The sequence below is a fragment of the Odocoileus virginianus genome, chromosome 1 (assembly GCF_023699985.2).
Source record: "Odocoileus virginianus isolate 20LAN1187 ecotype Illinois chromosome 1, Ovbor_1.2, whole genome shotgun sequence".
Taxonomy (NCBI): domain Eukaryota; kingdom Metazoa; phylum Chordata; class Mammalia; order Artiodactyla; family Cervidae; genus Odocoileus; species Odocoileus virginianus.
The window spans coordinates 14,371,724-14,384,365 of record NC_069674.1 but is presented as its reverse complement, the minus strand read 5'-3'; the positions used below and the strand labels follow the sequence as shown (position 1 = coordinate 14,384,365).

Genomic DNA, 12,642 nt, shown 5'->3' with positions numbered 1-12,642 from the left:
TCCACTTCAATAGACTGATTTTTGTTTCTTCATGATACTACCTGCTCAATAGACTGACAGACCAATGGAATTAAACAGAAAAACCGAAAGTAGACTCTTAAGCACATAAATAAAATCAAAATAAAGGCAGCATCTGTAATAGGGTAAAGATGAACTTTTAAATAATTGATGCTGGGACAACTGGAACCAATCTAGGAAAAGAAAGTTCATCCATACTTCATACAGTATCCTAGGGTAAACTCCAAATGGATCAAAGATTCAAATGTTGAAGGAAGCAGGGGACAAACCATATAAGAACTAGAAGAAACATGGCAAGCTCCCTTACAATATCAAGTGAAGAAGGCTTATGAAACTACGATGCAAAATCTGGAAGCCATAAAAGAAAACACTCACATAACATACTACATACAGTCAGCCCTCCATATCTGTTGTTGCCACATTCATGGATTAAACCAACTGAGGATCAAAAATATTTAGAAAAAAATCCAGAAAGTTCCAAAAAAGTAAACCTTAAATTTGCCTACTGTAAGTAATCTGGAGGTGATTCAAAGTATACAGGAGGATGTGCATAGGTTATATGCAAATATTAATACTATGCTGTTTTATATAAGGGACTTGAGCATCTAAGGATCCTTAGACAGTCATCCCCCAATATCTGTAGGGGATGTGTTACGGGGTCCTGGAACAAATCCCCTACAAATACTGGGAGAATGACTATATAAGCAAAGTCAAAAGACAAATACAAACAGGAAAAAATATTTGCTACTTATGTAACAGGAATATAATCTTCCTGATACATAAGGAGCTCCTGAAAAACTGAGATTAAGACCAACCAGAAAAATGGGCAAAAGAAAGAGAGCTCAGGAAAACAAATTATAAATGGATTCAAAATCATGAAAAAGTGTTCAACCTCAGAGAAAAGCAAACTCAAACTTGGCAAAATATTTTTTCACTTATCAAATTGGCAAAAATACGAAAGTCTGACAACATATTCTACTGGTGAGGCTATGGTAAACAGACATCTCACACAGTGCTGGTCAGTTCAGTTCAGTTGCTCAGTCATGTCCAACTCTTTGAGACCCCATGGACTGCAGGACGCCAGGCCTCCCTGTCCATCACCAACTCCCAGAGTTCACTCAAACTCATGTCCGTTGAGTCAGTGATGCCATACAACCACCTCATCCTCTGTCGTCCCCTTCTCCTCTCGCCTTCAATCTTTCCCAGCATCAGGGTTTTTTCAAATGAGTCAGTTCTTCTCATCAGGTAGCCAAAGTATTCAAGTTTCAGCTTCAGCATCAGTCCTTCCAATGAATATTCAGGACTGATTTCCTTTAGGATGGACTGGTTGGATCTCCTTGCAGTCCAAGGGACTCTCAAGCGTCTTCTCCAATACCACAGTTCAAAAGCATCAATTCTTCGGCATCCAGCTTTCTTTATAGTCCAACTCTCACATCCATACCTGACCACTGGAAAAACCATAGCTTTGACTAGACAGACCTTTGTTGGCAAAGTAACGTCTCTGCTTTTTAATATGCTGTCTAGGTTGGTCGTAACTTTTCTTCCAAGGAGTAAGCGTCTTTTTATTTCATGGTGGCAGTCACCATCTGCAGTGATTTTGGAACCCCCCAGAATAAAGTCTGCCACTGTTTCCCCATCTATTTGCCATGAAGTGATGGAGCCAGATGACATGATCTTAGTTTTCTGAATTTTGTAGTGCTGGAAGCAGTGCAAAATTAAGCAAAATCTATGAAGCAAAATTTCAAAGTATCTTATCAAAATTACAAATGCATATTTCTCTTTGATCAAGGAAGCCTACTTTTAGTATATCATAATATAACTAGCAAACTATAGTACATCTGTACAATGGAATCTATAGCTATACGGCTGGCTCACATAAACATTAGAAGCAAAACATTAAACATTAAAAACATAGCAAAACATTAAAAGCAAAATACAGAATGATATATACAGCATGATGCCTTGTATGGAGAGGAGTGGGAAAATAAGAATATATTTTTGTATTTTCTTCTTGCTACATCTTTAGAAAGGCAGCACACCACCTCCGTCCCGCCCCTAATAAAAAGTTACCCTAAAAGGTGCAGGGGAACCTGGATGTATATGGACAGGGGCAGAAACAAGATTTCTTGATACAAACACATGAAAGAACTACCTATTCACAAAAGAAAATGGGTGAGCTCCCCAGGTGGCTCTGTGGTAAACAATTCTCCTGTCAATGCAGGAGATGTTGGTTTGATCCCAGGGTCGGGAAGATCTTCTAGAGGAAATGCCATCCCACTCCAGTATTCTGCCTAGAAAATGCATGGACGGTGGAGCCTGGCAGGCTATAGTCCATGGTGTTGCAAGAGTTCGACACAACTTAGTGACTAAACAACAAAGGTAAAGGAGTAGGGGAGCACTGTTTCAATTTTTATAGATGGAAAGACTAAAAAGATATTTTCAGAAGAACCAAGTTAATGCTTCTTTTCCAAATTTCAAAATTAAATGTCCTTGATTAGGCCATCAAAGCTGCAATAACTTCTCTAAAAAAGTGTAAAATCTAGCATCCTACCTTAACAAAGATCTAAAGTCAATGTAATCATCTGAATATTTGCAGAGGAAAATATATCCAAGAAAAACAAACACATATGTCCACACAAAAACCTGCACATGAATATTCATAGCATTATTCCTAATAGCCAAAAGTGAAAACAAAATTCATAATGGATAAATAAAATGTGGTTTGATACACATACAGAATATTATTCAACCATAAAAATGCATGAAGCACTGACACATGCTACAATATGGATGAACCATGGAAACATTATGCTAAGCAAAAGAAGCCAGTCACAGAAGACCACATATTCTATGATACCATTTATAGGGAATGAAATGTACAGAACAGGCAAATCTAGAGAGGCAGAAAAGAAGTAAGTGGTTGGCTAGGACTGGGAAGACTGGGGAGAAATGGTGAGTGAATGCTAAGGGGTACACAGTTTCTTTTTCAGAGTGATGAAAATGTTCTAAAATTAACAGTGCTGACAGTTGCGTAACTCTGTGAATAGACTAAAATTGTATAGTTTAAATAAGTAAATTGTATGTCTATAAATGATATTTTAGTAAACCTATAAAAAATAAAATAAGCAAATTCTCTTTTAAACTACATGTTCAAGAAAGTCAGCTTAGGATAAGCCACATTTCAGGAAAATTGGGCAAATTCTTTTTTTTTTTTGGTTAATTTGCTGTTAACACAACACATTGAAAAATATACATGAATGAGGGAATCTCATGTCTAATATATTTGAAATTCTATTAGATCGGATGTTTAGCTGCTAAGTCATATCCAACTCTTTCGTAGCCCACCAGGTTCCTCTATCCATGGGATTTCCCAGAAGAGAATACTGGGGTGGTGTGCCACTTCCTTCTCCAGGAGATCTTCTCAATCCAGGGATCAAACCCGCGTTTCCTGCATTGGAAGGCGGTAACATCTAAATTTCATTAACACTCAATGTTGACCAGGGTCTTATGGGAAAAGGAAGTCTTATACAATAGACAGAATATAAACCAGTAAAATTTTTCGGCATAAAATGTACATTTTACGAAGTTTTAAGTGTGCATACCCCATGACCCAATACTTAAGTCCCTAACATCAAAATATTCCCACAACATTTCAGGATATGTATATTTAAATGTATTTTGCAGCATTTAATTATCCATAATGAAATAAATAGTTAATAAATCAGATATGATCATTCTAAACAATAATTTTAACTATAATAAAACAAGTAGCTTGGCATCATGTGAAAGAAGGGGGTAAGTATAAGGCAAAGATTAGTCCCTTTCTCCTGCCCCCAGCAATGTCCCATCCTTCAGATAATAGCAATTAACAGGTTTTTATATATGATTAAAAACTATCTCAAAGAACACACACATTTATTCTTTTTAGTCACTGTATCTAATCCATGACCTGGATAGTCTTAAGTAGTTCTGTACCAAGGACACTTACCTTGCTTATACTTTTTTCATTTTTAGAAATGAGTACACATTCATTTTGATATAGAGTATCATAAAATCTCTAAATTACTTTTTAAGAAACTACAGTTTTGAAATTTTATTTTATGTTTTTTTTACAGTTTTGAAATTTTATTTTATGTTTTTTTTTTACAGTTTTAAAATTTTAAAGTAAATATATTTGTTAGAAATCCTGAAAAGGAAGAATAAATACCTCTAACACTACCATGAAACAATCATTCTAACATTTAGAAAAGAAGTTTTATATGCGTTTCATATGAATTTAAATACAATAAAAGACAAGTAAGATAGATTTTCTATGTAGACAAATTAGTTGCTAAAAATAAGTTTCATTTCTTTCTTTTTAATATTTATGTTTTTTATTTCTTTGTCTTGATTGAGATTGGCTAGAATATTCAACTCCATAAGCAGCAATTTGTCTTGTTTCCAATTTTAATGAGAACACAGAATTCTTCTTTAGACATACTTAATAGATACCCTTTATCAAGAAAGTTGTCTTTTATTCCAAGTTTACAGAGCTTTGTTGTTTCTTTCTTGTTACAAAAAAGGTTTTCAGTACATCAAATGTCTTGTTTACTGTATCTAGAGATGTCCACACACTGTTATTCCTTTAACCTGCTAATAAGAACTGCACTGTTTGTTCTGGAGGGGGGCATCCCACACACACGTGGGGTCTTAGTTCCCCCACAGGACTGAACTCATGCCCTGGGCAGTGGAAGCATGGAGTCCTAACTACTAGACCATCAGGGAAATCCCAGAGCTGCACTAATTTTTAAAAATCACTGTTGCACTCCTAGAATAATTATTTTTTAAAAATATATACATTGTTAGGTTCAGTTGACCAGTATTTCATCAAAGATTTTTGCAGATATGTTCTTAAATTAGATTAACCTTTAGTTTTTCTTTAACAAATGATCTTTGGTTTTAGAACCAAGATACACAAATTCTACAAATGAGTTAGGAAATGTTCTCTTTTGCTTTTTTACAGAAGAATAAAATTTACATAGGACTAGGATTTTTTTCATATTTTTTTCTCTGACATATGACATTTGGAAGTGTCTTCAAATCTCTAAAAATGTGGTTTCCCATTATTGTTACTAATTTCTGCTTCAATTGCATTATGCTCAAAAAACATACTTGTGTTTGTGAAGATTCCCTTTTTTGCCTAAAAATGCAGTAAAAGAAGTTTTTCAGTGTCCCATACATTCTTGAAAAGAACATATGTTCTTTCATTGATTAGTACAAGGTTTACATGTCTATAAAATAAAATTGACAACTATGCTGTTCAAATCTCCTGTAATTGCTTTATCTACTTACATATCTATTTCTGGCCACTTCACAAGCCTTGTGGGATCTTAGTTCCCTGACCAGGGACTGAACCCTGGGGCCATGACAGTGGATGTGCCAAGTCATAACCACTGAATCACCAGGGAATTTCCTCTAGACTTTTATAACAGAATTATAAAGTATATAGTCATTTTTTAATTTTTTTTTTAGTATATAGTCATTTTTGTCTGGCTATTTTCACTTAACATAATTACTTTCAGAGTCATCTATGCTGTTGTGTGTACTAGTAATACATTCTTTCTATTAAGTAGTATTCCATTTGACAGCTATACCAAACTTATTTAACCATTTGGGTAATGCCCAGTTTTGCATATGCCATGTAAAACTATTTATAAAAGTAAATACTTTCTCCAGCAAAGATATAGAAAAGCCACTTGATATCATCAGCCAATAGAGAAAAGTATATCAAAATCACAACGAAGTTCCACTTCATACTGAACAGGAAGGCTATAATCAAAAAGAAATAATTTAAAAGTACTCCATTTATTTCACTGATCTATCTGCCTATATCAGTACCAAAACGATTTACTTATTAATTTATAAGTTTTAGTATAAGGAAGTATGAGACCTCCAATTTTGTTCTTTTTCAAAGTTGTTTGAGTATTCGGGATTCCTTGAGATGCCATTTGAATTTCAGGGTGGATTTTTCTATTTTTGCCAAAAAAAAAAAAAAAAAAAAAAAGCTACTGAGACTTTAAAGCTAAAAGACTTTAAAACTAAAAGACTTTAAAACATTAAGTTAATCTTCAAATTGCTTTCAAAAGTGGTTATACCACCACTATACATTCCTATCACCAGTGTATGAAAATTCAGTTATTCCATTCCACATCCTCACCAATAGTTGGTAAGACCACTCTTTCATTTTAGTCATTCTAATAGGTGTATGGTGGTATCTTGTGCCTTTAATCAGCTTTTTCCTAATGATCCATGATGTTGAACATCTTCTTATGTGTTTATTTGCCATCCACATATCTTCTCTGAAGTATCTATTCAAATCTTTTGTCCATTTAATTGTTTCCTTACTGTTGAGTTCTAAGAGTTCTTTATATATTCTGAATACATGTCTTTGATCAGATATATATATTTTGCAAAGATTATCTACTAGTCTGTGGTTTGTCTCTTTATTCTCTTATAAAGTCTTTAGGAGAAGAGAAGTTTTTAATTTTGATAGAGTACAACTTATCAATATGTTCATTAGGGACTGTGTTTTGGTGTCATATTTTAGAAATTGTTGCCAAATTCCAGGTCACAAAATATTTTCCTCTGTGTTTTCTTGTACAAACTAGCTTTACATTTAATTCTTACTTTTCATTCCTTCCTCTGTCTTCAGTCTTCTCCCTAAGTTATTTCCAAGGTAGTCCCTTTGGGTAGAGCTTGGGAAAAGTAAATTCCTCATCTGGAAAGGCTTTACTGTGCCCTGACTCATAGTGTACCAGATAAGTTAAACTCATACTTTAGCTAAGCAACTTACAGCATCAATCAGCACTTTTTGAGTATATTATTCTACTGTCTTCTGGCTTCTACAGCTGCTATAAGGAAATTTTTTGATAATCTAACTGGAATTTCTTTATAGGTAATTTTTCCTAAGTGCTTTTAAAACAATATTCTTTCATTTTGTTACATCTACTAAGAATGAATTTCAATTTATTTAAAAGACTTAAAGCTTATGTGTCTCAAATCCTTCATTTGTGTCTTTAATGAAGGTTAGCCGTCATTTTTTTGAATTTTGTTCTATTCTTTTTCTTTTTTAAAAAAGTATCTATTTATTTATTTATGGCTGCTGCTGCACAGGCTTTTCTCTAGTGGTGAGCAGGGCTACTCTTTACTTGCAGTGGGCAGGCTTCTCATTGCGGTGGCTTCTCTAGCTGTGGAGCATGGGCTCCAGCTTCAGCAGTTGGGGTTCCTGGGCTCTAGAGGACAGGTCCAATAGTTGCAGTGTACAGGCTTAGTTTTCTGCAGCATTTGGGATCTTCCTGAAACAAGGATCAAACTCATGTCTCCTACATTGGCAGGTAGATTCTTTATCACCAAGACACCAGGAAGCCCCATTCCTTTGCTCTGTTCTCATTTTCTGCTTTGAGGCATATGATGAAACTATTAAGTCCATCCTTCATACATAGTAACCTCTCATATTTTCTATAACTCTCTTTCTCTGTTTTCTAGAGGTCACCAATTCTCCTCCTCCAGCTAAATTCAATCTACTCTTAAATTAATCCATTTATTTTTAAAAATAAATATTTTTATTTCTATAAAGCATTTTAACACTTGGTCTGTAATATGCTGTAACAGGCTTGATATATTGAAATTTTAGCAAAAGTGTTACTTTGCTACTTCCTCAAATCAGTATCAATATGTTCACTAATTTTTTTTTGTAGGGACAACTGTTTCTTTTTAACTTTCTACTTTTCTTTTGTTCCATGTTCTTTGAATTTTCCCAAATTCACTAGAAAAATTACAAACACAGAAAATTAGAAGGAATGGCACAATTAACATCCAATTTTCCAAGATTCTAAAAATTACTTCTCCATATTTATTTTCTCTCTTTAACCTTTTGTTTTCCATTATACCATTTGAAAATAAGTTCTAAATTTATTGATTGAGACAGAATTCAGTATAGTGGTTACTCTTAAAGGTGGGTACTCAACTGAGGGAGCACAAGAGTATACTCTCAACATCAGAAATGTTCTATAATCTTTATCTGCATGGCAGTTACACATGTAGAAGGTCACTGAGTTGTACACTTGAGATTTGTACGCTTTACTATATATAAGTTTTATTTTTAAAAAAGAGGTGACAGAGGTTGCAGGCATCGTAACAATTTACCCCTAATTATTTAAGCATATATTTCCTAAGAATAAAGATATTCTCCTACATAATAATATCTCTATTATCACACTTAAAAAGACTAATAATTCCATAAAAACATACTACACTCAACCAACATTTGATATATCCCCTGTCAAGAAGGACTTCTACAGTTCTTTCTCACCCTAGTCCCAAACCAGGATTACAGAATGCATTTGGTTGTTTTGTCTCGTTGTTCTATTTAGTGTAGAATAATCTCCAATGTTTTATTCTCCATAAATTGAGAGTCCAGGCTGTCTTATGGAATGTTCACCTTTCGAATGTGTCTGCTTCTCATAGTGCTTAAGTTTTCCCTTTATTCCTTGCCCTTCTTATAAAGTAGAAGGACCAGAAGCTTAACATTCGACACAATTATTTTTAGCAATAATACTTCAGAGATGATAAGTGTCATCCACTGAATTTTAAATTTTAAGGCCACCTAGAAATTCTATTTGGTTCCTTCTTAGGAATCTAATCTTGCTGCTATTAAGTCTTCTAACTCACTGATGACAGACTATTTCTCCCTGCAAACTATAAATTGGAATTTTGACCTTGTCACTGAAGTATTACATATATGAATTCCATAAGACCTATATGGGCTAAGGGAGGGATTTACATCTGTTTCTGCCCAGTGCCTGAGTGCTATTACTATTCCAGAACCTGTTTTTAATTTCTTCTTGGGTTGAGAATTCCTGAATAAGGCATGTAACATAATGATGAACCCCACGCTATGGTAAGAACAGATTTGTAGTTAAGAATTCACAAGGGAAACTTTAAACTTTATCTGGCCCTGGCAAAGACAGAAAAGTTTCACTGTTATTTATGTATGCTGGTGAGTAGATTTTCTTCTAATTCACCCTTTTATTGAAGGTAAAGCTTTTCAAAGGTTCAGATTACATGAGGATATAAGTTTCAACTACCTTTGTGACACAGGCCGAAGGCCTAGTCTTGTATCTCCACATAATGACATTCACAAGCCTTTGTTTCACCGGGTAACAAGTTGACCCCACTAGAGGACACTACAGCATAAGTAAATCAGCAAACTTTTTCTGTGAAGCAATACTAATGCTATCTGAGGGGAAAAATTAAAAGATTACTTTGGCTTCAATTGTATTTGGCGATGAAATGGTTTTTTTAATTAATATCAAAATAACCATATACATTATAAAAAATGAGTGATGCAGGGAGGTGCATTTTTCCATTCAGTTATGTCCACTGGCAGTACTTGTTGCACTTGAGATTACAGACTATCTATAATTATTCTGCAGATTTCCCTGCTTTAAAGGTTATTTACAGAGTACTATGTTCCAATGATGATATAATGATCAACAATCAAAACTTATGTAAACAAGAGGAAAAATGTCAAGCACACTAAGAATCCAACATTTGATAATAAATCTAAATAGGGATTTCTCTATGGCAAAGAACAAATCTTACCTGACATATGTTAGACGACAAACAAGCTTAAGTCTCAAAATTCTGACTGATTCTAAACTAGTACTCAGACGTGAGTGTGGTTCAAGCTTAGTAGACAGGTATACATGTGACACTAAAGACAATGCAATTTGTTCCACTTAAGGAACACAAACTTTGGCACCAAATAACTATGTCTTTTCCATTCTTGTTTAAATGGATGCTTCCATTTGCATGACCACTGGGTATCACATTTCATTTTCCACAACTAGTCTTTCTGAAAAATACGAAGAAAAAGCCACGATGAATTAAAAGCTGACTCACCACTGTCCTCTGTTTATTGGGCAGGAAGACTCTAACGATAGGTTTTTGTGGTGACTTGGGGTTGCTCCGTGACACATCTGTGGGATTTTGAAAAACTGAAAGAGATGAAGGCAGCACTGAAAGGCTAGAAGAGGAAGAAGATGTAACGGTGTCCGTTGATGCAGAGCTAGAAACAGAAAAATCAGTTCCATTCCCCAGGGATTCCAATAACTGTTGTTCTCTTTGTTGGAGGGCATCTAGCTTGCTGGTGTATTCTTCATAGGCCTATAAAATAAAGTAGACTTACATTGAATCTGGACTTTTTCCTGACAGTAACAAAAGGAAATATGAAATTTTAGTTTTTGATTATAATCTCTTTATAATCTAGCTAAAAGGATTTTGTGTTACAAATTACAAAATAAGTACTGGAAATATTGTAAATTAGTACCTTTATCTTTAAACTGATAAATCTTTTGTTATAAGACACTACATTTAGAAACTGACACACACACATACATGTATGATGTCCATAACAGCCATGAATATTAATTAAAAAAAACTAGTGTTAGCTATTTTCTGGCCAAATCACAATTTATCTTCCAAACTACACATCTAACATAAGATAAACTACCACATCAAAGCATTTTTTTCTAGATAAGTTATAGGTATATAAGGTTTCACATCTCTCTCGGTCTCTCTCTAAACAACTGAGAGAGGTTGAAAAGGAGATGAGGTGTTAAAAGAGATCTGTCAAAAAGACAAGCCTAAGGTACACAGTCCAGGTGGTGCTAGTGGTAAAGAACCTACCTGCCAATGCAGGAGACATGAAATGTGGGTTCAATCCCTGGGTCAGGAAGATCCCCTGGAGGAGGGCATGGCAACCAACTCTAATATTCTTGCCTGGAGAATACCATGGACAAAGGAGCCGGATGGGCTACACTCCATGGGTTTGCAAAGAGTTGGACACGACTAAAGCGATTTGGCAGGCAGGCAAAGGTACACAGTGCCAGGTCTCACCATAACCACCAAAGTCTCCTCAATAGGGATTAGAGGATGCATAACTGTGACCTTTTTTCTGAAACAGTTACTAGTTAAAAATATCTTCTTTTTCGCACTATGGATACCTTATGACCTCCCCTTTCCCATCAAACACTGCTTAGAGAATAGAATTTTATTTGAAAAGGTGGTTTACATCCTGTAGTGAAGAAATTTTGAGACCATTACCCATCAGGGTAAAGTGTCATTTTATTAAAGCTGAAAGGTCACATGATCATATAAGATATCATTTTCTAAAAGCAGGAAGAATCTTGAAAATAGAATGATAATTGAAAATTTAAGAGAGAGAATGGATTCGAATGTATATGCCCATGGTTCTTTACTGCAGTGGTAATCACCTTCTCCCCTCTACACCATAATCCACCACCATGTCTCCCTACCACCCCAAATAGATACGACACCACACACATTTATAAAAGGCCACAAAATTTTAACAGTGGCATTTCCCATTACCTAGAGAGTTTATTATTGGGCTGCAGAGAAGCAAATGGCCGCATTTTTATTGTGTTATATATGAGAAAGAATGTTTTTGATACAAGGTAAGAGTAAGGAAGGGGGGGCAGCTTAAAACGTTAGCATTTATATAGATAGAGTTAAGTGGGGAGAAGAGAGTACTGTGTAGTACAGGAGACATTTTTAACAGAGTAAGGAGGTTAGAAATTTTAAGACAGAGGAAAACTATGGACTAGTATGGCTGACTGTCATACAATACCTGGGACATATCAAGGGATCAGTAGATGTTTGTGTAATTTAAGTGAAGAATAGGAACACAAATCGTAAGACTAGAAAAGTGGGAAAAAAAGAAAAGTGGGTAAAGGACCAGCTTGGAGAGATTGTATATACTATGCTTTGAAGCCTGAACTTCATTCTATAAGCAAGGAAGAATTATCACAGGAAGAGGAGAATAATGGAGAAGGAAATGGCAATCCACACCAGCATTCTTGTCTGGAGGATTCCATGGACAGAATAACCTGGTGGGCTACAGTCCATGGGGTCACAAATAGTCAGACATGACTGAGTGACCAATACTTTCAGAGGAGGATAAAGGAGAAATTTCAATTCAATATAGGCCACCACACCTGATGTCTGATCTCACCATATAACTTTTTTTAGGGGGGAGGGAAAATACTAAAATGAGTTACTGAAGGGCTTAATTAAACTACATAAAAAAGCACTCTCCTTTACAATCCAATAGTTGCCCAATGTTGACCCCAAAACGTTTCACAGCATTTCAGGGCATTATAGCCAAATCAGTCCAAAATCTACTGAGTTATGTTTCTATTTAGCTTTCAGTTCCATGGGCTAATTACTTAAGGATATCTTTTTTCAGTATGATCCACTTATTGATACTTAATCATTCAATAAATATATACTGAGCATACATGTGCCTGGAACTATTTGGGGCTCAAACCACAAAAATAAAGACCAACACAATCCCTACCCTTTGAAGATTATATACATACAGCCTAAGGAGACAAAAATTCCTCCTTGCATAGATCATATGATCTTATTATCATCTGAGCAGGTACATTTACTACACAGAGTTAAGCTCAGGAAAAGTAATAAATGTAAACAAATTTTCAGAATGTTAACTCTGTATCAAAACATTAGCCTTAATTTTTAAAAATATATTACAATAACTCTTTC

The 12,642-nt window shown here is 34.9% G+C and overlaps 1 protein-coding gene across 8 annotated transcripts in view; it reads right to left on the bottom strand.

Moving 5' to 3' along the window:
- The window catches only part of BRAF (B-Raf proto-oncogene, serine/threonine kinase), a 159,729-nt gene that overhangs the window by 75,864 nt on the left and 71,223 nt on the right, over positions 1 to 12,642 (bottom strand). For 7 of the 8 annotated variants that reach the window (XM_070464845.1, XM_070464836.1, XM_070464852.1 and 4 more), the window contains exon 3: positions 9,961 to 10,224. The exons of the other annotated variant lie outside the window; for it this stretch is intronic. In XM_070464845.1, the coding sequence (XP_070320946.1) occupies positions 9,961 to 10,224 (264 nt within the window). The remainder of the gene's footprint in view (positions 1 to 9,960; positions 10,225 to 12,642) is intronic. 8 annotated transcript variants of the gene reach the window in all.